Raw genomic sequence first — 26,853 nt, forward strand, 5'->3', positions numbered from 1 at the left:
CTTGTCTTTATGTCAGTGGCTTCTATCTCCTCCTTTGGCCAGCCTATTACCCCAGCAGGGTACCTGATCACGGGCAGGGCGTAGGTGTTGATGGCCCGAATCTTGTTCTTACCATTCAGCTGACTCCTCAGGACTTGCCTGACCCTCTGCAGGTACTTGGTGGTTGCAGCTTTTCTAGCGGCCTCTTCATGGTTCCCATTCGCCTGCGGGATCCCCAGGTACTTGTAACTGTCCTCTATGTCTGCAATGTTGCCTTCTGGTAGTTCAATCCCCTCAGTTCTGACTACCTTCCCTCTCTTTGTTACCATCCGACTACACTTCTCCAGTCCGAACGACATTCCAATGTCATTGCTGTATAGCCTGGTAGTGTGGATCAGTGAATCGATGTCTCGTTCACTCTTGGCATACAGCTTGATGTCATCCATGTACAGGAGGTGGCTGACAACTGCTCCGTTCCGTAGTCGGTATCCGTAGCCAGTCTTGTTAATGATCTCACTGAGGGGGTTCAGGCCTATGCAGAACAGCAGTGGGGACAGAGCATCTCCTTGGTAGATCCCGCACTTGATGGTGACTTGTGCTATGGGCTTGGAGTTGGCCTCTAGTGTTGTACGCCACATCCCCATTGAGTTCCTGATGAAGGCTCTTAGGGTCCCATTGATCTTGTACAATTCTAGGCATTCCAGTATCCAGCTGTGGGGCATTGAGTCATAGGCCTTCTTGTAATCAATCCAGGCAGTGCACAGGTTGGTCAGTCTGGTCTTGCAGTCTCGGCTGACTGTTCTGTCTACCAGTAGCTGGTGTTTTGTGCCTCTGGTATTCTTGCCAATTCCTTTCTGTGTCCCGCTCATGTATTGACCCATGTGCCTGTTCGTCTTAGCCGATATGATGCCTGACAGGAGCTTCCATGTAGTACTGAGGCAGGTTATTGGTCGGTAGTTGGAGGGGACCGGTCCCTTCTTGGGGTCCTTGGGGATCAGGACCGTCCGACCTTCGGTTAGCCATTCCGGGTGTCTCTCATTAACTAGCAGCTGGTTCATTTGTGCTGCCAGACGTGTCGGTAATTGTGGTTGTAGGTATTGCCCGTAGTGCTGCATTAACATCATCTAGCAGACCTTCTGAGGGTACTTCACGTAATCTATACAGTACACACACACACATATATATATATATATATATATATATATATATATATATATATATATATATATATATATATATATATATATATATATATTAGGGGTGCAACGATACACAAAATTCACGGTTCGGTTCGGTTCGATACTTTGGTGTCACGGTTCGATATTTTTTCGATACAAAAAAAATGTTCATGCCTTTTTAATTTGTCATTTATTAAAATTATAAATATATATTTTAACTCAAAAGTACAGTTTTTAAATTTAACCCTAACCCTTGTGCGTGTTTTTTATTTTGACAGCGAATGCGCACCTGCGGACCACATATGTGCAGCCCTGGTTATTTAGCTCGTCATATTGCAGCCACAGAAATTCTTTTGTCCATGAAACCATAAAGCTGCACTTTCTTTTTGCCTTATAGTCTGATTTGTCATAACTTCTCCGTTTTGTGGTAAGCTTTTCTTTGGCTGTCACTTCTTCACCCTGACCTGTCTTATTTTGCTTTTACACACGCACTCACATAAGCTCAGCGATTCTCTGCGCGATCAACCTCTCACATGTTTAAGCTGCAGGAGATTTCACTTGTCATGTTTGCATAGTAAGCTAACGATTAATAAGACGATGTCAGAGGAATTGGTGCACAAATTATCATCACTCACAGATCAGTGCTGTCGCTCTCTATACACAGTTCGCACGATTGCAAAGTGAAAGCAAAAAAACAAGCGCAAATTCAAACGCGACTTCAATATGTCACATATTGACAGTGGCTCACCGATGCCAATGACATAATTACCCAGCTACATTTCTGAAAGAATGCAAAAGCATTGACATATATTTTTCCTACAATAGCCCGACGGGCAGGGAAGAGATAGATTTTGGTAGCCCGACTGAAAAAATCGCTAGCTCCGGGACGTCGGGCTAGCGATATTGCAAGCCCTGTATCTGATTGAGGAATCACTCATCTTTGGAAAAGAGAGTTTATTACAGAGAAATGGCTCTTTCCAAAATAAAAGCTATACTATCCGCTTCTTCTGGGCTATATTCTCAGCAGCATAAGGAGAATCATGTGCTAACAGCTGTCTAAATGACTCGGCTAAAGTTAGTAGCATGCTTGCTTTTTTTTGTCTGCTTCCACTTGTCTTTGCACTAGGATGATGTCGGCGTAAATGTGCAGTCATATTCGTTGTGTTCCCACTAGTGCTTTCAGGTTAATCTCGTTGAAATGACCTTAACGCCACAACACGGCAAATCTCCGTTAACGAGCTACCGCCGATCGCTCCGTGCATGGGGCTAGACGGCCAACACGTTAACGAGCTAACTGCGCTAACACACTAGTTCACATCAATGTAATTGAGCATTGCATGGCACATCCAACATACTGTTTTACTTTAGTCCATGACTCGCTTACCTTCAGGGTCATACGTCACATGAAAACCAAAATAATTCCAAACGCCAGATCTGAATGAGGTTCAATTTGCCTGTTGCAAGGAGAGCTTAACTTCTGTCTCGCTAGCTTGCCCTGCGCTCTTCCTTCTGACTATGCTGTCTGTGTTGAGCGCTCAGTGGATCTGCGCTGGACAGTGCAGCCTAGGCGGAGTAGTCGAACACAGATTCACTGAGCGCTCAACACAGACAGCATCGTCAGAAGGAAAGTTGATAAAATAAATTACAAATTTTGTATTGTTCGATACATATGCGTACCGAACCGAAAGCACTGTATCGAACGGTTCAATATCGATACGAATATCGTTGCACCCCTAATATATATATATATATATATATATATAGATATATATAGATATATATATATATATATATATATATATATAGAGAGAGAGAGAGAGAGAGAGAGAGATGTGTGTATCTGCACTATCCATACCTTTTTTTGCTGTACTTTTTATTTTACTTTGGATTTCAGTGAGCCGTGTCCTGTGTTTTACCTGTCTGCTTCTTATTTTGAGTTGACGGCCTCAAGTGGCTCTGCACAGCCCATTTTAACTGCGTTACCTGTGAACAGGGATTTTAACTTGCTTCATAACACCGCCTTGGGGTTTCTTGCTGAAAGTGATTCATTGTATACAATTTGAATATAGAGCTTTGTGATACTGTGGGGGGTATATATTATGAATAAATATGAATGCAATCTGAATATATTACACTATCAAAAGGGGCATATTTTTAGGTTCAGGTTCATAGGTATTTCAACACATGCAGAACTTGAGATCTAAAGCAACCAGTCAAATAGCCTGTGAGTCGGTGTAGGTATGAAAAGGAGAGTTCTCAAAATAATCTGCATTCATCTAAATATAGGTGAAGAAACAAAACAGTACTAGACAACACACAGTCCCCTGTTCATTTTCCTGTCTTCCTTAGTGCCTGCATTATGCCGAAGCTGCTTTTCTCCTGAATTATTATTTATAAACAGGAAAAGCATAAAAAGCAAGCCCAAGGTAAGCCATTGATTGGTTGGAGCATGGTTGCTGATTTGTGAGAGTGGCAATAAGAGTGATGTGGCAGATATAAGTCAGAGGAGATATGACCACACATTGGTGTGACTGAGAGCTAATTGCTCCCCAGGAGTAACCTGCTTTGTATGCTTGACCCTATAGCTAAACCTTGCTGAATGGGTATTATTTAGCAACAAAGAGGAGCAGCACTTCTGTTGTCTGCACTGCTGAGCTTTACTAATAAACCAGTGTGTAAAAGATAGGGAATGGATTATAGATTGCGGTCCGTATTTTGAAGTTGTTTATTGCAAACTCTCCTTGAGGGCATTATCTGGAAAGTACATAGAGCAAGGTGAGTTTTGAAGTCTGAACCTGGGGAGATGTTGTGATGTTAACACACTCTGGTTTTTTTGATGGTGTGTTTTTAACTGATAGAGAGTTTGAAACAAGCATATCGAAGCTTTGGCTGTGCTTCACTTTTATACTGAGTCCTCATTTATTATCATAGGGATTCAGATGAAATCTTGGGTTTTAGCTGATTTTTGTTTTTAAATCAAGAGTCAAGAGAGCAGTTTTATCCACATGTCTGGGAGGCGTATTCTGTTAATGTGCCAGTTAAACGATTAAATAAAAGCGAAAGTGCTTTCCCATCAGATTGCAGGCACTTCATAAGCCTAGCTGATGTTGCCACACTTTCATGTCCTCCTGGTTCAGTTTAACCTGTGATTTAGGGGGCATCTATGCATACATGCTACAAAAAGGGGGGTGTTCTATGTTGTAATTAAGGAAAGCATGGCTCATGCCCTTCACTCCATGACCTCTTTAGTTATGACCTGATGCTAAACAATCAGCGAGCAAGGCTGGCATCGCAGACAAGGCTGAAGGAAATTCGTAAATTAAATTGCACTGACAGGCAGTGATTTACATCGGCACCAACCTCCTCCTCTAGCAAATTAATCACCTCTTTCCCTCTGCTGCTTTTCTAATTTTTGCCTGCAATTCTAAGCACACCAATTACAGTGCCTGTGGTGTGATGTTGGATGTATGGTTGGGAGGACATGCTGGTAATTGTGTTAACCCTGGACGTGGGTTCAGTCTGGAGCAGTGTTGTGGAGTTTCAGACAGAAGGAGGCTGTCCTTCCTCTCTGTTGGCTGCTCACCAAAGTCATAATTAATTAGGCTCACAGGACAATACCTGAGCCACTCTGGTCTTACTAAGGTGATGCAGGCTAACTGATTTAAGGACTCTAAAAGATTGTGTGCTTCATTGCAGCTATGACTTTACTGTGTTTGTTTCAGTGCAGATTTTATATACTCGACTGCACGAGTTTAAAAAAAATAACCAACTGGCTCATCTCAAGTCGTGATGCAATATGAGTAACCCTGCTAACCTAGCAAACAAGCAAGGCATTTAGTCACTATTCCAATCCATAAAAAAAAGTTTATCATTCCATGCATCACTTGTGTATTTACAATTTTTCATCTGTGTGCAGCTTGTGCACAAGGATATATTTTCTTAATTGGGTCTGCAAGTGCAGCATGTGACGCCTAACAGCTTAGGCAAGTGGTGTTCTCTTTCATAGCATTCGTTTTGTGTCTCACAACGGGAACGCCTCCTGCGTGACCTCATCATTAGCTCAAATACCATTACTCCAGCCCTTACAGGCTGGCTAGGTGCCTCCCTATATAATAGGCTGACATAGCGTCAGATGTCATTCAAAAACCTCTTCTCGCTTCTCACAGAAGCTTGTAGACAACTGTGCTATTGGGTGCTAAAGCTAAACTGTCCACAGATTCGAGTGAACAACTCGGTCACGGGCGCTTTGTTCCCAGCTTTTCAGTTGTCCACTAGCATACAAGCAGTAGCAATACTGTTCCGTAGCTAGTGCTTTCCCACGCAAACTACTCCGCCGCAGGCTAGATCGCCAGGCTAACTTGTCGGGTGGTGACCCTTTGCTGTGTGAGGCTGCTGCGGGGCAAGGAGAAACTGAGGTGCCCGATGATTTGGCTGCAACGCCACGGCCAAGCTGTCGCCACGCGACCGCTTTCCCGTCGCTGGAGGCACACGGAGATCGTGAGTTTTTCCCCAATGCTGGAGTCACCTGGGGAGGAGATGCCAACGAGGACAGAGATGATTTGGCTGACTCGGAGCTCCTGCTCTCTGACGACAGCAAGGAGGAAGATTCCACCTCCTTGGCTAGCATCAGCTGGGCTGCAAAGCCCTCGGCTACCGGCGAGGCTGAAAAACCGACACCGCCGTCTCCCCTGGATCGCGACATGCAGGACATGTGAAAGCGCGCAGTAGCTAGACTCAACATCCCGTGGCCCGCCATACAAACAGAGGTTGTAAAATCTCGTTTTGACGGAAAGAAATTGCAGAAGGCGGAAAAGACGGTGAAAGCATGTGTTGCCTGTTTTCCCGGAGCTACTCGATGAGATAGCGGTGACGTGGAAAGCAAAACCTTACAGCGAGAAACACCCCATCGTGGGGAGCTCCCTGCTGGATTGTGAGGGGGTGGAGTCTATCGGCCTCCGCCAGATGCCACAAGTGGAGCCGTTGGTAGCGAGCCATCTTCACCCGAAGACGTCTCTGTCCTCATCGACCCCATCTCTCCCCTCCAAAGTAGACCGCTTCCAGTCTAGCCTTACAGATAAGTGCTACAAGGCAGCGGCTCTGTCAGTAAGAGCCCACAACGCCTCCTCTATGCTAATGGCTTACCAAGCTGAGCTAGAAGAGGAAATGACAACTAAACCAGATACCACAGTGTGGGAGGAAATCTGCGTTATAACTGACCACGTCCTCCGCCTCCACAAGGTAGCCATACAGGCTACTGGGAGAGCCATGGGCCTCATGGTTCTTCAGGAGCGAGCACGCAGGCTCGGGCTCACCAACCTGACGACCAAAGAGAAAGAGGAACGCCTCGACACCCCTGTCATCCCTCAAGGTCTCTTCGGTGCGGCTGTTACATCCATGCAGGAAGAGATGTGAGGAGAAAAGAGAGATGATGAGACTCTTAAAGTCTGCCTGCCAAGGAGGGCCCAGCACGCCACCCCAGCAGCACCGCGCCAGTCATTCGCGCAGGCAGCGTCTCGCCCGGTCCCCGCTTTCAGGATTCCCAAAGTGCCTAAGACGTAGGTAGCCCCCCAGGCTGCAGGGGCCCCTAAGAATCCATGGACTCGGAAACAGTCTCCCCAGGCCAGACCTCAAGCCCCCCGCTGCCGCGATCGTGAGGAGGAAGAAGCGGCCGGCCTGACAGCCTCTCCTCTAGGCAGGAGCGAACCCAGTTTCCCCCCTTCATGGGCCGCCCTGCCGCCTCCCAGCTCTGTTCCAGAGCAAGTTCAACGGGACATGTTCCACACAGAGTGCTTAACTCGGGCCGGCGTTCTTGTCACCGCACCCGCCAGAGGGAAAGAGAGCCAAAGTTCGCAGTGTTGTTTTACAAGCACTTCTTTAGTGCATTCTGTATTAAAAAAGCCCCGACACGCGCATCCAGGCAGTTTGCCGAGGGCGCTGTTGAGTGTTGCAAAACACATGAAAAAATCAAACATGCTGAAAAACAGAGCAACGTCTGCCATAACGCAGCCCGTGGAGACTCGCGTTTCCACGGCTGTGATGATGCAGATGAGCCCGTCACCTAACTCGCCTGTGACAGAGGTGACGGGACACCGAAATGGCGTATGTTTTGCGCTGCGACCACAAGGGGGCGCCAAAAAGCCTGTCTTCTCCACATGAAGAGCTGGGCCACCTGCACTCTGTCAGCATGGGTGCTGAGGACATTGGAAAAGGGCTACAGGCTGCAATTCAATGGCGCTCCACCACATTTCACAGAAATCGTTTACTCTCGTGCTCTGGGCGAGTGTGCCAGTTTTCTCCTGGAGGAAATTTCCATCTTGAGAGACAAAGGAGCTATAAGAGTTGTCCCTCCCGAGGAAATGCACAGCGGATTTTATTCAAGGTATTTCCTTGTGCCAAAGAAAGGGGGGAGGGGGATGAGAGCCATTCTGGATCTCCGTGCCCTGAACCAGCATTTAAGGACATACAAGTTCAGGATCTTGACGCACGCCTCGCTGCTACGGTTTGTACAAGCGGGCGACTGGTTCACATTAATCAACCTGAGGGATGCTTATTTCCACATCCCCATATATCCCCCACACCAAAAGTATCTGAGATTTGCTTTCCAGGGGATAGCATACGAGTTTGTAGTCCTGCCTTTTGGTCTCTCACTGAGCCCAAGGGTGTTTGTGAAATGCACCGAGGCAGCAGGAAAAAGGGCATTCGGATGGCCACATATATCGGCGACTGGCTGGTGGCAGCCCCAACCCGCCAGGGAGCGACTTGTCATACAAATGCTCTCATACACCATCTGGAGAGTTTGGGTTTCCAGATAAACGTGGAAAAGAGCACATTGACACCAACTCAATGCATTACTTTCATAGAGCTCAGCCTAGACTCCCTCCGGGTGAGGGCTTTTCTGTCCCCGGAGAGAACAGCGGCCATACGGTCATCCCTAGCACTGGTTCACAGAGGCAACACAGTGACCCTCAAACAGTGCCAGAGGTTGCTCGGTCTGATGGCCTCTTCTCTAGTGGCGATAACACTGGGACGCCTGCACATGAGAGGCTTTTAGCGATGGGTGGGCTCGCGGGGACTGGACCCTCACCGAGACGGCCACCGTCACGTGAGAACCTCTGCAGACTGTTCACTCGCTCTCCGCGAGTGGAAGAGGCCAGGTTTCTTGTCTCAGGGCATTGCCATGGGGGCAGTTTCAGCCAGGAAGGTGATTTCCACAGATGTCTCTCTTTCAGGCTGGGGGGTCACCCACGAGGGCAGAACAGTGAATGGGGAATGGGGCCCTCACATGCACTCCACCCACATAAACTGTCTGGAACTGTTGGTGGTTCACCTGTCGCTAAAACACTTTCTCCCTTGGTTGAGAGGTCATCATGTTTTAGTGAGTCCGGACAATTCCACCGTTGTGGCCTACATCAACAGACAGGTCGGTCTGGGGTCCCCCAAGTTACACACACTGGCACACAGACTGATAGTCTGGAGCAGTGTCCACCTGCTGTCACTGTGTCAGGCACGGGGGGAAATATTCCACCCCCACCCAGAGAGGCTAGCTCTATGGGCTTCGCCCGTGAGTGGTTTAACCTGAACACAGTGGGGCTCCCTCATAGTGTTATCGACCCTATTCAGTGTTCTAGAGCAGCGGTCCCCAACCCCCGGGCCTCGGTCTGTGAGTCGTCTGGTACCGGGCCGCGCGAGTTGAGGCTCAGGTGTGAAATGTATGGTTTTCAGGGTATTTATCGGTTTTCAGCGTTATTTTGTTATCGTTTTGATCGTTAACTCGGTTTTCCTGGGTCTTTTCACGTGTGCTAGTTTTATTTTGTTGTATTTATCCGCGACACATTAAAGGCCGGTCCTTGAAAATATTGTCGTGCATAAACCGGTCTGTGGCGCAAAAAAGGTTGGGGACCGCTGTTCTAGAGCATCATCTACTATGACGCTATATGAGCACAAGTGGTGTGTGTGTTTGAAAGTTGGTGCATAGAATCACAGGCCATCCCTGTGGCTGTGATTCTGTCATTTCTTCAGGCCCTGATTGATAAGGGTAAAGCCTTCTCCACCATCAAGGTGTATTTGGCAGCAATTTCGGCCTGCCATATTGGTTTTGAGGAGAAGACTGTTGGCCAGCATCCCTTAATATGCCGTTTCATGAAGGGTGCACGGCGTAAATTGCCTACATCTAGGCCGTTGGCTCCATCGTGGGACCTTCCCATAGTATTGGCTGCGCTCTCCTGTTGCCCATTTGAACCCCTGGAACAGGTTGAGTTAAAATTTTGTCCTTGAAGACGGCTCTATTAATTGCTTTAGCTTCTGCTAAACGTGTAGGAGAGATCCACGCTCTCTCAGTGCATCAGTCATGCATTCAGTTCTCCTCGGATAATACGAGGGTCAGTATGCGGCTCAACCCTGCCTTTGTCCCGAAGGTTGTCGGCACATGTTCCCCTATAGAACTGCCGGCCTCTTGCCCACCGTCTTTCTCCTCAGAGGAGCAACAGCGGCTGCATACCTTGTGTCCAGTCCGTGCTCTGCGCATTTACATGGACCGAACCCAGAGTGTCAGACAAAGTGACCAGCTGTTCGTGTCCTGGGCTAAATCACATATGGGAAAGCCTGTGTCTAAACAGCGCCTCTCCCATTGGATAGTAGGAGCAATTGCCCTGGCCTATACTAGCAGGGGCCTTCAGCCCCCTGCTGGCTTGCGTGCGCATTCCACTAGAGGTCTGGCAACCTCAAAGTCTCTCTTTAGGGGAGTTTCTATTCAGGAGGTGTGTGCAGCTGCATGCTGGACCTCACCTCATACATTTGCTAGGTTTTACAGGTTAGATGTGACAGCACCTAACCTAGCACATTCAGTCCTCAGTGCAGGTTCTTCCCAGGTGGGGGCTTCTCCCCTGTCAAGTGCTGTTGGGGACAGTTGTCTTCTTAACAGGCATGTCTGGCAATCCGGAAGTCAGTATTTCTCCCATAGTGAGACAAGAAAAGAATGCTATGAAAGAGAACTTAAGGTTATGTATATAACCCCGGTTCTCTGAGTAGCACGAGTGAGTGTCTCACCAGACCGCCCTCCTTGCTATGGAAGCGAGGAAGAGGTGGGCTTGTTTTGAATGACATCTGACGCTATGTCAGCCTATTATATAGGGAGGCACTGGCCCCTCCTGACATGGGCGTCACCTAGCCAGCCTGTAAGGGCTGGCGTAATGGCATTTGAGCTTCTGATGAGGTCACGCAGGAGGCGTTCCCATAGTGAGACACTCACTCATGCTACTCAGAGAACCGGGGTTATATACATAACCTTAAGTTACCCTTTCTATTTAAAGTTCATGCCCGTAGGGTAGCAGTGGGGGTAGGTATGGGTCAGGAATTCTTTTGCTTGTGCCTCAGCTGACAATGTGGGAAGACTGTCATTGGCTTGCATGTCACACGATGCACACTGTATGTTGTGCCTAAGCTGGCAAGTGTGTGTTTAGAGGTGTGTGTTTGTGCCATGTTCTTAGATATACATGTGTTCATAAGGGTCTCTCTCTCTCTCTCTCTCTCTCTCTCTCTCTCTCTCTCTCTCTCTCTCTCTCTCTCTCTCTCTCTCTCTCTCTGTGCATGTGTGTGCACATGGGTGCGTTTTCTTGTGTCATTGAAGCTGAGAGAGGTTGAAAGGCGAGGTCACACAGAGCCAGTAACAAAGCTCATCCGTCAAATCCCTGTGACCTGAGTGACATTCTCTCAGCTCCACTCGAGCGCTCACACTATGTGGACAGCGCTGTTGTTTCTGTCATTTGTCTGTATTCTATTTGCATCCTTTACCACTCTTGCTGGCCTCGGGCCCATGCACTCTTTTTTTTTTCTTTTGGCTTGTCTATTCCACTTCTAGTGAAATATTTATGTGCTAGGAGTGAGGGGACAGGGTAAACAAACAGTAAAATGGGAACATATCCATATTGGCCAGGCCAAAAGTAAACAAATGCTCTTTCGTTTAGATTTTTGTGTCATGCATCAAATGCTAAGCACCATTTTCCACCTTTCTTTCTGGTTTATTTTTTGTACTTTGTCAAGTTCATTTCTATCCTTTAAGCACATACTGTACAGGTCTGTGAAAAAGTTTTGATTATTCCCTCATTTTTGTGTATTTTGTTAGGAAATTGGGAAGTAGATGCAGCAATTTATTGAAACGTGCAAATATACATGGAAATACAATAATACGTAATTGGCATACCCGAGCCTTTTCTTCCTTAAAAATAGCTTTTTAACAGCCACCCTTCCACTGAGACCATTTCTGATGGGGCTGCATCAAACAGTAGATGGATCACTTGAAGGTCCAGGTACATCTCTCAGGTCCTGTGTCAGTTTGAGTTTGCTACTATTATTATTTTAACATTTTTCATGGATCCATCAAAAGAGATGGGGAGAAATTGTGGTTTAGTGGCAGGCTGCTGCTTTAAAAAAGTGTCTAAAGATACAATTTAAAGTTAGTAAGTTGTCTGTTATGTGTAGACGCAACACTGGTTTATTCCTCAAGTGACTTTTTTAATGCTTGACTGACTTGAATGAAGTCTGGCTCCTTGGAAAAAAAAATCAACAAATGAGACGTGACTCAAGACTTTTGCACAGTCCTGTACTTTGAGACGCCGGTTTCACTCATTGATTCCCTACCTCTACATTACCAGTGCAGTGACCAAGCAGATCCCTGACTCACTTCCCATTTAAGTCACCTATCAAGCTGGAGACACTGCTAACAGGAACTGAGCCAATGATGTGTCACAGAATCCTAAACATCCCACTTAATTCTGCTGGTTTGTTCATGTCTTTTTTTGTATTTCATTAATTAAGCTATTTCATGGCTACTTTTATTTAGATGATAGAGCTGCATTCGCTCAGTCTTGGGACTAATTTAGCAGCAAAAGTATGTTAATGTTGAACAGACCCTTTTTTTTTGTAATTAGAAACATGATCCATACCAGGTCTCCACATCAAAGAGTGAGTGTGCATACAAAACACTCTGCTGTGATTTAGATCTTCTGTCATGTTTTCCAGAGTTAGTAAAAGATGGACACCATCTGACATTCGCCATCTGTGGCTGTTTGACTGTGTTTGCATCTGAGTAAAAATTTCTATTTTGAATCCTTTCAAATCAGTGAAAGCAACGCCATCTCTGCTGGTGTGCTATAAAAGTAGTGATGTTGACTATAATTATTTGATATTGTCTCATTAAATGCACTTTATTTTCCAAAATACCAGTAACATTAAAATATGCTGTCATGCTCAGGATTTGGTACAATTTGATAAAACTGCAAGTGCATCTGAGGGTATAATTGTCTATTTTTTGCATCCTGCAAAAAGATTTCTGGGACAAAGGTTAATTTCTAATATGAGCATAGAGTAGTACAGGCAAAATGAGATACTTGCTTGGGTTAATTTGATCGTGTCAGTAGATGCTAGATATGCCGAGGCCTGTAAGTTAAGCGTAATGCAAAATGCTACTGATGCAGGGTGAACATTACCAATTAAAGGAGTAAAAAGTCAAAAGGACATACAGTAGAAAATAAAACTACAGAAAGTACAGTTATTAATTTTTTTTTCTCTGAAATGAAATGATTTCCTCTATATTCTATTACAGTGGTTTGAGTTGATCCCTTTCTGAATTTTTGAGCTTGCTCATTTATAAAGAAATGAACAGTTTCTCATTTTTATGGTAGTTTAATTTTAATGAAATGAGCCAGAATGCTCAAAAAAAAAACCCCACAAAAAAAGTGTTGTGTTGAAGTGATAAATTGACTTGCATGTCATTGAATGAAATGACAAGCAGTGAAGTGGAATTCTGTCCCCCATAACCCACCCAGAATCCCAGAACGTCGATCCCTGAGCCAGAACATTGAATAGGGTCATGAATAGGTATTCCCACATGACAGTGACTCACAACATACCGCCAAGACAACAAAGGAGTGGCACAGAAGAAGTACGTTGAGGTCATAAACTAGTATAGCCAGCTTGCAGACCTCAGTCCTATAGAAAACCTATGGAGGGAGGTTAAGCTTTGAGTTGCCAAATAATTTAGTGAGTGTCTGTAAAGGGGAGTGGGCCAAAATCCCTCCTGAGATGTGTGCAAACCTGGTGACCAAGTACAAGAAACGCCACAAGGGTTTCACCACCGAGTCATGTCTTGCTTGGGGATGAAATATTTATTTCGCTCAATGACATACAATCAAGTTAAAACTTCTATGTAATTTGTTTGTTTTTTTCTGGATTTTTGGTTGATGTTCTGTCTCTCTCCATTAAAATGAAACTCCTATAAAAATTAGATAGTGTTCATTTCATTATAAGTGAGCAAACTAACAAACTCAGCGGGGGAATTATTTCCTCTGCTATACATGCAGATGCAGTAAAGAAAGACAACTTGAATGCATTACACAGAAACAGATCCTATGGTTGTGTTACTAAGGCGCACACAAAGTTGTATAGCACTGTGGGCGTATAGCTGGGAAAAACAAAAACTTGCATCCTTTGGTAGTGAAGCTTTGACAGCCTAAACAGCTGTTTTAGGTCCATTCTAGAAAAGCCAAAGAATTGAGCAGCAAAGCACATATATGCGTGCTAAGTTTATATTTAAAGGTGTTTATATCCACCTTCAGGATAATTGAAGCATAAACACTCTTGATTACAAATGTTTTCCAACTGTTATGAGTAGTTATAAAATTAAAATATTATGTTTGTTTTACATAAATGTATTTGATAGCTTAAAACAATAAATAGGATACCTAAAGTTATAAATTCACTGGCTTAGAGTTTGGATAGATGTTATATTGGTTTATTTAGAGTTATACATTCTTAAAATAGTACACTATCTGTTCTTTATTGCTTTACTGGACACATTTTAAAATGTATTTACTAAATTAAATCTGACAGCAGAAGGAGATTGTTGTTGAATGCCAGCCTATTTGGGATCTTTAGAGAGTGCATTCTGAAATATGCTTCCCTCAAGATTTGCATTACCTCATTGTACATAAAGACCTATGTCCTTCCCTCCATCAGACATTCCCATGGGGATCTGAGAAACCAACATCTGAGTCACCAACCCACTTTCCTTTCTTTCTTTTTTTAAATTTCTTGTTCTATTTTCTCTCCGTCTCTTTGTGTCACTCTTTCTTTCTGCCCCTTTCCTCTCCATTCCTTCGCTCTTCTTTCTTCATCTGTTTGGGCAGACATCCAGGGCAGATCGTTGCTCTCAGGATTTCATTAAAACGATGTTGATGGAGCACTCTCTCCAGCCTAAGTAAATGTGCTCAAGTCCATTTCAGTGTGCATTGTTTGGAAATGGATTAGCGAAGTTGGAGGAGTAAAGGCAAGGAAAAGAGGGAATGGGGGAGAAATGAAAACACGGAGAGGGAGCTCTACATATTTGTCTTCCACACGAAGGAGAACGTTTATTTAGAATCTCTAAATAGCTTCTGTGAAGTGAAATAAGATGAGTGAAAAAGGCAAAACACTGGGCTTTTTTTTTTTTCTTTTCTAAATTCCGGTAAGCTTATCTGTGATTTTGCTGCATATTAGTGGTGACTGTTGATTGTGCTGTGACAGGTATATGTGTTCTAGATTTTACTCCATTCTGCATCACCATGTCAGTGACAGTCTACATGAAGCTATCTGGCATGTTGGTGGTTCGTATCCTGAGCTGCTGCAAAGACATGACAGGTGTTTCATATCCTACTATCTACACACACACCCACACACTGATATTGCTGAGCCAGGGGACCATAACAGACACCAATAAGTACACACATTACCTGACCACCAAATGTTTATCCTTTATCTTTAAGACCTAGCTGTCATGAGAACATGCTTGTCTCGCTATGACAGCCACGGCGCATCTCCTTTACAGATGCACTTCAAACACATCACTAGCTTGTCAAAGCTGGTCACAACCTGTCACAGGCAGCCACAACCAGGTGGAAACCAGTCACATTACTTTAATCTTACTCTGGTGACATACTGTATGGCAAAGTCTGTTCGAGGTATGCTGAAGGGAATCATGTGTGCAAAAATGGCTTGCTGCGTGAGCTACAATCGTTAAAATAGCCAAAAGGAGGGGAGGAAAAAAAAACAAGAAAGGAAGCAAAAATTCTGATGTGATCAAATTTAGTAAACAGAAGAAAAAAACAATACGAGGGCGGGTGTGAAAATCAAAACAACAACAAAAACCAAAAGCAGCTTACTTATTTATTACAAGCTAGACTCAAACCTCCCAGGAATTCAGGCACTGAATGTCACCCAGTTTGTTTGTTTTTTTATTGTTGTTGTTGCGTTTTTTTATTATTACCGAGGGAGCATCACTTGGTATCGTCAAGGCCTAGACATTGTGCAGGTGCAAATCTTGCTGTGCATTTTGGCTCATCTACACATAGATTCTCAGTTAACTGTCCAAGATAATTGGAGTGTGTGAATTCTGCTTAAGGGGCAATATTTCACTTCAAGGCAAACAGAAAACAGCTTGTTCCTTTTTCAGTAGCCCACACAGTATTACAAACACCCAACCCCCCACGCACCCCAATGCTTCAAGGCTACGCAAAAGCATTTGTACTTTTGTGTTGACATTAGGTCTATTTTAATTCCCAACATCACTTCTGCTACCCCTCTAACTCGTCTCCCTCGGTATTAATGCTTTTTCTACTGAAAAAAACAAATAAAAAAATAAATACACCAGTGCTTTTTATTATGTTTTTGCCTTCCTCCCTGTATGCATGGACTCCACAGCAATTCATGTTATTAAAGCTGGATTTTGGCAGTTATCATTGGCCCACAGCAGTAATTACTAAGGGTTTGCATAGCTGCCTCTGACTCACCCGCCTTGGAAATGTTATTACTAATGTCTGTCTCATTGGAGGCGCACAGGAAGCTTCTTGTGAAGCCTGTGTCTTTGCTCAGGCCATTCCAACGACACTGAGCTCATATCCCAACAGGGTCCTGGGGCATGAGACCAGATGTACAAAGCGAGGAAGGGAGTAAGCAAGTAATGACAAAGCGAGGCCGTAATAGAAAGCTTTTTTTTTTTTGTGCTTGGAGCAGCTGTTTTATTTTTGTGTTATTCTGCATTTATTGCTCATCTCATATATGTTCGTCCAGACAAAATAATTGATGTGAAGCATTGGCCCCGACAGTGTGACAGATGAAAAAGGAGAAAATGAGTCATTTTATATTTTTGCAGGGGGCAATGCTTTGCCTGTATCAGTGTAGTTCGATTGCCCTAAGAGAAAAGAAAGAGCAAGAGAAAGTGCCCTTGGGTCTCAGTTTAGATGAAACGATTCAGATATGAACTAGTCTTGAGATATGAGAAAAGCACTGAAGTCAGTGGGGTTATATAGCTGTTATTCATCTATTGATCTCTTCCTCTCTTCCTTTCTTGCTTGTTCTCTCATTTTGTGCGTGTCACACACTCCCGCAACCACACACTGCAGCATTGTCTACTTTCTTCAGTGCTTTTTCTTCACCGGCTGATGCTCTCAGTCAGAGCGTTGTCTCTGCATCTAGCACCACTCAAGGTCAGATATTAAACCTCTTTTCGGGGTCAGCAACGTCTCCAAGGTCAAAGAGGTGCTCGCTAATGAGGTCAGCCTCTCCACCTCTTGCAGCGCCATGTGACAGTGTTCTGTAATCCAAAATTAAACACAGACATTTATGCATGAATAAGCCTGTTTAGCATTAGTATTGTTCAACATTTCATGTGAGCCAGCATTATGAAAACACCCCAAATCACCATTTTTTTCGGTGTCTTATTCATTTCCCTTTTTTTTTTTCTGCCTCCACCCGCCTCTCCCTGTGGTTCTTCTCTTCTCCTGTCGTTCCTAGAAAGTCAGCAGGGAACAGGGTGGTCTGTGTAGGTTTCTCCTGGGTTTGTTTCCAACAGCAGCTTATCTGCAAATGCTCAGGTTCAGCTAATTGGCATTATTAAACTGGTGGCAAGCTCAACTCAGCTATAAGGGAAGGTCCAGTGGGAGGTGTGTGTGTGTGTGTGTGTGTGTGTGTGTGTGTGTGTGTGTGTGTGTGTGTGTGTGTGTGTGTGTGTGTGTGTGTGTGGCACAATCCTCTCTGTGCCTGTGCATATGTTATCCCACTGCGCCTGTATGTGTGCACGTGTGTGTGATGGGAAACAAGCAGCTGTCAATTTCAATCAACAGGGTGCATGGTTTGCCTGGGGGCTCACGTAGCCCAATTACAGGCAGAGGTGTTCGGTGTATGCACAGAAAACCGGTCCTATCTTCTTTTATTAAAACTGGAGTATGAGAAAGGATATACTAAATGCAAAGTTGGTTGATGAGTGTTGGATGCTGCTGATACTGAGGCAGAATCCTCCCTGTTTTTTTGGCTGCACTTGCTGGATGAGAGAATAAAGAGTTAAAGCGATGGACTAGAACAGCTGAGAGTACTGATGTGGGTTTCAGGAAAGGGGCTGACTTCAACATACTAAAGCTGAAAAGAATATTGTTTTGTAAGAGAGCAATCTCAGCCATAGACAGTATACAGGATGGATGTAGCTACTGTGACATCACTGTTTTTATGCCTCAAGATGAGCACTTTTTGCGTCACTGTCTTGACATGTTTAAACTGGATCTGATGGCGAGTGGCAGATCAGATTGTGAAACCACACGTTCGCTGGCTACTGACCTGTCAATCACAAGTCTGTAGCCAATGAGCATTTACTGGATAATCCTCTTTTCTCAGCTTCGAATTGACCAAAATTTACTAAATAGACTTAATGTTTTATATAGTATGACCTGAAATATGCCTACATAGTGCTTTTCTACTCTGACTGAGCGCTCAAAATGCTTTTCATTGTAAGCCTCATTCATCCAAGAGCTTTTTTTCTATATCCAAGCACCTTATCTAATATTTGCGCACACACATGGTTGCATCCATCAGGGGATACTCAGGGTTCAGAATCAAAGGAACCTTTGATGTGCAGACTGCCGGGGATCGAACCACTGATCTTCTGATTCAGACAACTTCCTGAACCACACCCACCACAGACAAGTCAAATCACATCAGAAAGCCATTTTCTCATAGACTTTTAGAGGAACAGAAGTCTATTTGCAACAACGCGTATTACCCCTGTTGGCCTTTTAAAAGAATGGAGGTTTAAAGCTACGCCCATTTTTTTTGTAATATGTGTAATCTAAACTTAGAAATTCAACTCTTTTTTTATTATTCTTTTAGGGTGGGAAGATCCCAGTGAGGTGGACAGCACCAGAGGCCATCGCTTACCGAAAATTTACCTCAGCCAGTGACGTGTGGAGTTACGGCATCGTCATGTGGGAGGTGATGTCATTTGGAGAGAGGCCTTACTGGGACATGTCCAACCAGGATGTAAGTGGTTAAAACTACACAAATACTTTCTTAAATATTATGATTGCATTTTGAAAAAGCATGTCTGGGCAGGATATTACACTGTAAATGGAGTTCAAGTCAGTTGGGACGAGCAGGTGTAGTACAACACAAAGTCAGTTAAGTACTAATTAAACATAAAATCAGCACTAAAGATTTTAAGTGCTCATTTCATGAGATGTTCCCAAAAACTCAACATCTAAGTTAAGTTTTATCATGTCTCCGAGTTCCGATAGAACAAAGAATAAACCTGAATCTGAATAAACAGCCTCATTAAATTGAACAGCCATTTCCGTACAGATGCAGTTATAGATACACAATCAAGGGTAACTCATAAGGGAGGAAGCTGTAATAAATCACACATTTTTATCAGCCTGCATCACAAAGCATCATTACTGAAGATGCCCTTGACTCTGACTTTGAAAGCAGACTTATTATGGGCACAGCCTCACACTATCCCCTTTCCTTCCTGGCCAGCTTTTGAGAGCAATGAATGATTGCTGAGAGCTCTGCTTTGTTCCCCATGTCCGCTTGGATAACGTCCACGCTCACAGGCACCAACACAAACACACGCAACCATTGGATATAGTCCCATACTATGAGGTCTCTCTCCCTTAGCTCCCTTAGTGCGACAACTAGCCAACCATCAGGCCTCTATGGACCTCACTCCACAAGGACCGTCCAAACCAGCAGATGTTGCCTCAGTGGGCCAGCAGCAAACACTGCCTGGTGGGACTAGCACCACTCAGCATGTCCGGCTGCTCAGTCCACACTCTCTTACACACTTAAAACACACTCTCACAAAAATTTTCGCACGCACGCACACACTTTCTTTCTCTATCCTGCATCCTCTCACTTATCCACACAAACACCATAACCTCTGTTTCTCCTCTTCTCTTGAAATCCCTTTTGCTTAATATTGCATCAAAGCCCCTCTCTATACCCCCTCCTAACTCATATCCCCTCACTTGTGCGTTCTCTTCTCTAATGCACCATTTGTCAAGAATCTGCTGAGGTGCACTCAACTCCAGGGTGGAGCTGGCGATATACAGAGCAGCACCTAACTTTTAATGACTATCTTTTACACACGATCTTTCATCAGACTTTCATCTTGCAAGTAAGCAAAAAAAAAAGAAAAAAAGATTAAATCTACAGACAGTGTGGATAATGTGGATATTTGTGAGCACCGGTTCCATCAATTTGCAGCAATCTTGGTAATCATTAGTCTTTGCAGCGTCTGCTTTTGTAGCTACTGAATCAACATTGCATATTTCCTTTAAATATATCTAAAGTGATCTCATTGTCTATATGTTATTTAACATAAAACCTTTTATAACTAACAAAGAAAACAAAACAAGGTGAAGATACTCCACTTCTGTCAAGTTCTGATCAAACTTATATAATAGAAGTCTTTTACTCTAACTGCCCTTAAATTCTTTGTCATAACGTTTTTTTAATGAGTCCTGATAGCTTGTGAAGCTTTTAAAAGTCATGTGTCAAGTGGCTATACTTCACAGTGTTAATTATATGCAATCTGCCCATCCCCCCCAGGGGCTCCTTTCTAGTGACACTGCCCCTGCTCTCTGTCCTCTCTCTTTCCTCAATCTGTCCTATAGGAGTGATATGTGATTGGATAGAGTCAAGAGGAAGGGCACATCATCCTGAATGCAAACTGTCACTTTATTGACCAGAGGGAGTGTCCATATGGGGAGGGTTGCAGTTGTGTTCTTGTTGCATTGTGATGAGGCAGGATTGAGTTTCAGCCATAAAATAAGTCAAATTATTAAAAAAATGTAACCAGCTTGTAGAAAACACTCTTACTGACAGTAAGTGTTTGAGAGACATACTGCAAGTGCGGTATATGGTGTGGAATTAGCAGCTATCTTCATTTGTAAGAGACAACATCTTGCTTTCTCTCTCATAGGTAATTAATGCTATTGAGCAGGACTACCGTTTGCCACCACCCATGGACTGCCCCAGCGCCTTGCACCAGCTGATGCTGGACTGTTGGCAAAAAGACCGCAACGTGCGACCCCGCTTCACAGACATCGTCAGTACTCTGGATAAGATGATCCGTAACCCCGCCAGCCTCAAAGCTGTAGCCAATATTCCTGCAGTGTGAGTAAAAAAAAATCTGTACACGTAAGAAACAAATTGATCCAAAAACTGACATTAAGTACACACTGACGCTTCTCCTTATGCATGTAGTCTTTAACACACTGTTTGTTTCGAATGAGCCCAGCATGCATATGTGCACCGTTTTATCTTCTCATGAATTAAGCATGAATTTATTGCTATTGATTGCGTCAAACTGCACTTTTCCTCCTTCTTATCCAACCTAAACACTGGTTTCAGGAACTCTCACTTTTTTACCCCGTGAAGATGGAGCAAAACACGTTTTCAAAAAGATAAAAAATGGAATGAAACACCTCATTTACATATATTTTCAGAACACATTCAGAGCACGTATTTTTTTTTCCTTACTTTTTTGTGAAATACTGGACTTGTTTTGTACAATCTCTGGCACCCGTCCTCACAGTTTCTCTCAGCGTCAGCCAGATTGGATGTGGTCTGTCTGTCCGTGAACTGTGAGTTTCAGGTTCCTGCACTACTTTTTTTCCAGGCTTCCACATATTTTAAAGCCAAGCAATTGCGACCAGTTACCGATTACCTGCAGAAAATCTTTCTTGTGTGGCATTCAAAGAAGGAGTGGCAGATGTGCCTCATGATACTGAATCCCTTTACACTTTATATTTGAGATACATTCCAATATTCACTAATAAATTCTCTCTCCCTAGTTTCCTTGCACCCTATGGCACACACCCATGAAAACACCAGTATCAGCTTTACTCTCCTTCTCTTTAAGTCTGTGCTTAATATTGCATCAAAGCCCAACTATATCTCATCTTCCTCCCCGCCTTGCTCTTGGTGTTCTCCTCTGCACCAGGCCCTCTCAGCCACTGCTGGACAGATCCATACCCGACGTCAACACCTTCAGCTCAGTCGAGGACTGGCTCGCTGCCATCAAGATGAGCCAGTACAGAGACAACTTCCTCAACTCAGGCTTTACCTCCCTGCAGCTGGTGGTACAAATGACCTCAGAGTGAGTTCAACTGCTTGTGTGCAAATGACGGGTTTTCAGACCCATATAGCTTTTGATGGGCACACTTTTATAAAATGACTCAGTGTCAAGTGCATGTATTTTTAGCATAAATGCACCCAGTGACTCAAGTGATTGCATCAAAGTTAAAGCCTCGGTGGGAATTAAAAATACAACACATTGTAAGACGAAATAACGCACTCACTGTGGTAAGAAAATGTACATCTTTGCAAGCTATGTATTACAACTCTTATCTGTACTAATAATTAAACATTTTGTGTTGACAGTGTTCTAAAAAAAAAAGACATGAATGTGTATCCTCTATATACACATTTTAAAGATGCATATTTTCACTTCTGCTGCCGCTGCTGTGTCTGTGAAGTGCTTCAAAGCGCTGGTCATGACAGCATTTCTCAAAGCACTTGTGGTACCAACAGACACAAATATTGCACTTCATCCATTTTAATTAACAATGCTGCTTGGCCTACAAAATTATGTTGAAAATGTAAATTCATTCCAACATTTTTTATTAAAAATATATGCTCGGGGCCTGGTAGCATTTCTGCAATGTCTTTGCAATTCAAAGCAACACGCACTACTGCGTCTTCTCACAGAGATGGAATTAATTTAGTAAATTTGTGGGTTTTGTTCATTGCTACTAGCTTTCCATTCTGAAATTGTGCGTTCATTTGTAGCGACGTTAAGTCCGTGTGAGCTCGTTGAGTTGTGATGGGGGATTTCTTGCAGGTGTTTGCACTTCATATTCAGATCATCTATTCTAACTCCAAATTATTGGAGATCCTGTGTTTTTCTACAAAAAAAAAAGGAAAGAAACAAAAATACCCTGCTTTTCACTTTCTGTCTCCATGTTTCTTTCTCTGTAGAGACTTGCTGAGAATAGGAGTGACCCTGGCAGGCCACCAGAAGAAAATCCTTACTAATATCCAGTCCATGAGGGTGCAGATGAGCCAGTCATCTACGCCGATGGCATGACTACCGGAGGCGCTGTGCCATGGAACAGGCAGCATTCGAAGGACCAACAAAAATAGCAGCCCTCGAATGACCCCCGATCCATCGGAACGCGCCAGAGTCGAAACTATTGTCTTAATCTAATCCACTATCATGACAACAGGAGACCAGGGTCTACACTACCACATGGTTAACAGCTGTCACACTTCATGCAATCCACGACAGGAGTTCAGGGTCCAGACTTGATACTGTTTATCCATTCATCACAAAAGGGAAATCAATGTCCGTTGTTGTGGTTATGAACTACCATTCATGCCATTTTGAACCAAAATAACCAACAATCAGACATCAACACAAAGAACTTCTCAGAGTTTCAAACTGTGGTAAAGTGAGTGATACTGTACTTCTGCTTCATGTGGACTAGAAGGTGTTAAAACTTTAAACTGAAACGTGAGGCATTTAGAAACATGTGACGTGTGATTTTACCCATCCTGTCTTCAGTCTGTGCAATGAAGATGCCTTGACCTGGCGGGAAATAAGTTCCAGAAGAAGAAGAAAAAAAGAAGAAAAACAAAACAAAACACCTACCAGTGGAAATAATTAGAGGGAGAAGCATACAGGGATGTACAGCAGAGCACCATTTTCAACTTTCACATCATGTTGTACTTGTTTAAAAAATGTTTTAAAAAGTGTATTGTAAATGGACAGGTAACAAAAAAACAAAAACAAAAAAAGATCAGAGCTTAGTTATATTTTTATCCTTTACCATGTGTTTGTTTGTCTGTTTTATCATTATAGCAAGATGCAGTCCACTTGTATTTTATCTTTAACACTACCTGTGGAGTCTTGGGTGGAGGGCCTTGCTAAAGGACTTCTTAACCCAAGCCACCCACTTTCAGAGAATATAAATATGTTTATCTCTTGCTAAATATGATTATATCTTTCATAATAAACCTTCATATTGAAGGTGATATAAATGCATATGTATGTACAGAACTCTATGCTTGCATTTTGGCAAAGACATGTTGACTGAATTCTGACTGAGACACATGCAATGTTTAGATTCCAGTTTCCTTTGGATAACTGAACAATGGGCACTGGATTGTATGTCTCGTTGCTCCAGGGATTTAAGGACAATTTGGGCTGACTGGAGAAAATGTAAAAAGAATGGCTGAAGAATTGGTATTGTAGAATTGTATGAAAATTGCTGTAGGAGTTAAAATAACTGACAAACTATCCATTAACTGGGGGTAATGTTAAATGTGGGTGTACACATGCTGTCTCTTGCTGGTGAGCACTTAGTTGTACAGATATGTTTTATGTTTCATCTTCTTTCTTGACCTGTTGTTTGTCTCGGGAGCGGTCAGCACCATCCACAGGGGGAATGATCCTCCGTTTCCTGCCCCGGAACTGGCCCAAATTCACGGTGAGTGCCAGCTGATCGCGCAGGAAGAACACAACTTGGAGTCGAGTTGCTCTATATGTGGCACATTTTATTTCGGGAAAATCTAGTTAATGTTTCTCGTGGGCGCTGCAAATGTCTAGGCCGTGGTGAGATTTTCTGCGAGTTTGAAACGCATAGGAGAGCGGGCACTGGAAATCACTGCGAATCAGCATCATTTCTCTACACGGTGAAAAATGAACATCTGGGCTGAAGTTTGCCAACAGACAGCCGATGCCATTTCGAGGAACACACAGACTTAAACAGCCCACATGGGCACACTGCTCACAGCGTAGCACAGCCTCCAATCGACTGCTGTAGCTAAGCTGCTGAGTTCATCTGTGCACTCATGCTATATGCAGTTGCCAAATGGCTAGGCAAGTTAAAGGAAATTGCCACAGTACTTGTGGGACTATTTCTCTAACTCTTGGCTGCATGAATTGTCACTTAGAAATGTACTAATCTTGTAAGGTCTCTACATTATTCCCAAAAGTCATTATTTTGGGATATATTTAAGGGATTGTTCCGAGTTGTGCACAAGGATGATTCTCTTTCTTAGCATGGCAATGATGATGCTTGTGATTTTGCTGTTAGTCTTATTTTTCCTTTTGCTGGTCATTTGCTTCAGGGCTAGGCTTTTGGAAACGAATTGCAATATTGTTGTTCAAATAAAACCTTTAAAAATGGTGATCATTAAAAATGAGAGTCAACAATCTTTCAGTACAGGCTTGGTAGAACAGCCCTGTAGCTCGCAATTATGGACTATTTTGGTATCAATTCTTTGCAGTAGCTGTGACCCTGCTGAAATCCCTTTTGGCTCTATTTGAACAGACATGAGTGACGACGGTCCTAACCACCTTGCATCCAAAATTAGAAATTGATGGCAGGCCCATTAGCAGATTATTAAGTGTACTTAGCCCTCTCAAGTCATCCTCCTCCTCCTCCTCTGTCTGTCCTGCCCTCTCTCCCTGACTACTCCCGCTGGCTGGCAGATCTCCAGCTCGTTTATCCTGGGTGTAACCAAGCTGTCCTGGGCTGTGTCTGGAGCTGAGTTGGGCCAGAGCTGGCCTGAGAAATGGTTGGCTCCATGCTCTAGTGGGCCCAGGCAGGGGTGAAAACACCTGCTAAGGCCCCCTGTCTGACGGGCATCTGATCAGCCACGGGGAGGGAGATTGATGGGAGCATAAAAAACAAATACACTCACAAACACATGCACGCACACACACAAACACTGAGGAACCCTCAGCTAGTTTATTCTCACGTCTGGTTTCCAGGCTGATGCTTAATGAGAAGAAAGTGGGCTGAAACCCGACAGAGTGTGTGCATATGCGATAGAAAGAGGAGGATGATTCAGTTAATAGGAGGGCGGGGTTGCATGGCAGACATGGCATGAACAAAGGATGGTTTTGATGAAAGTAAGAAAGTTAGTTCATTGAAGTGAATCAAACTCTTTTATCTCACAGTGTGGTTTATGTGGCAACATCTCTTTCATTATATAAATGTTAATTTGCTTTAGTTTGGTAATGGAAAATACTGTAATCAAGCAATTGGTTTGGCTCACGGGCAAAATCAATTGCTTTTTCTATTCAATTCTCCGAGTCATTGATTTACCAAGTATTCCTAAATATAATCACAAGCTCCTCAAGATTGGCATAAATCCCTTTCACTGAAGCCAGTGAATCAATTTGAATGCATTAGTCCTCTATTCAGCTCAGTCTCATGTATTTGCTTTTCAACCCAAGAGCCTGTGAATGAGATGATAGAACGTATTCATTATACAAAAGTGTAATTCTTTTTTTTTTTTTTCTCCATTTGCTCTGTTTGTCTTTCTAAATATCTGACTGTAATGACACTCCAGTGTGATGAATGGAGAGGCGGTTCGCCATCTTCCTCTGAAAGCTGTTTCATATGGGAGCCATTCATCACACACTGATAGAAAACACAAGAACTTGCTTGTTAAACGTTCCATGTGCTGCAACTGTCTGAAAAGTGACCAACGATGCTTTTAGCAGCAAAAATCATGCCTGTCATTTATGGATCAGAACGGCGTGAGGCCGAAAATGATTTGGCGTGACTCCTTGCAAAACGAAACTCGTTAAACTTCTCCGTTCTCCTTTTTCTCCTCTGTTTCAGACTGGGAACTCAAAGATTTACACACTTATAAAAACGGCATACACCCGGCACTTCACAATTATATTCTCATGGATGCGCACAGTGAACACCAAGAAGAATCGCAGCGGGCCAGTGAGAACAGGTGAAGCCAAAAGCTTTGAGTATGCCAGTCACAACCTCTCTCTGTGTGATGAGCAGTGGATGGGGGGAGCTGACTGTGAGTGTGCACATGTCACAGTTTATTTGTTTGTGTGTTCAAGAGAGAATGGATGTATGCATATCAGGCACATTTGTGTGTACAGACATTGTGTGCACAGGTACATTGGTTTCCTTTTTCTTTCTTTTTTTTAGTTTGTGTATAGCAGCCACTTGTAAATTGTGACAAGTATGTGTCAAGAGTTTGTAAGCTGTAACTTTCTGAGAACTATTGTACTAAAATGCACTCAATAAACGCCTTGGAAAACAAGTCAATCACATCAGAGTCTGTGACTCACTGGACGATAATTCTGCTTTCATTAATAGTGAGTCAAGAAAGGAGAGAGGAAGGTTATTATCCAGTATCCCTATCCTTGTCAGCACTGTGCTTGAGTGTGGTGTGACGTCTAATGCTTGGCTTCATAATGGCTAAGGAAATAAACAGCTTTTGTCACCACAGTCTGGCTGGCAGCACATGTTAAAAGCCATCAGCCACTAATAAACGAGCAGTCACTCGCATTACA

At 43.6% G+C, this 26,853-nt stretch overlaps 1 protein-coding gene across 2 annotated transcripts in view; it reads left to right on the forward strand.

Moving 5' to 3' along the window:
• Positions 1-26,608, forward strand: part of ephb1 (EPH receptor B1) — a 171,248-nt gene extending 144,640 nt beyond the window's left edge. For both annotated transcript variants that reach the window (XM_026150315.1, XM_026150316.1), the window contains exons 13-17: positions 18,345-18,494; positions 20,437-20,630; positions 21,460-21,615; positions 22,497-24,007; positions 26,156-26,608. In XM_026150315.1, coding sequence (XP_026006100.1) covers positions 18,345-18,494; positions 20,437-20,630; positions 21,460-21,615; positions 22,497-22,605 — 609 coding nt within the window. In that variant the 3' untranslated portion in view covers positions 22,606-24,007; positions 26,156-26,608. The remainder of the gene's footprint in view (positions 1-18,344; positions 18,495-20,436; positions 20,631-21,459; positions 21,616-22,496; positions 24,008-26,155) is intronic.
• Positions 26,609-26,853: the final 245 nt, after the last annotated feature.

The sequence above is a fragment of the Astatotilapia calliptera genome, chromosome 18 (genome assembly GCF_900246225.1).
Source record: "Astatotilapia calliptera chromosome 18, fAstCal1.2, whole genome shotgun sequence".
Taxonomy (NCBI): Eukaryota; Metazoa; Chordata; class Actinopteri; order Cichliformes; family Cichlidae; genus Astatotilapia; species Astatotilapia calliptera.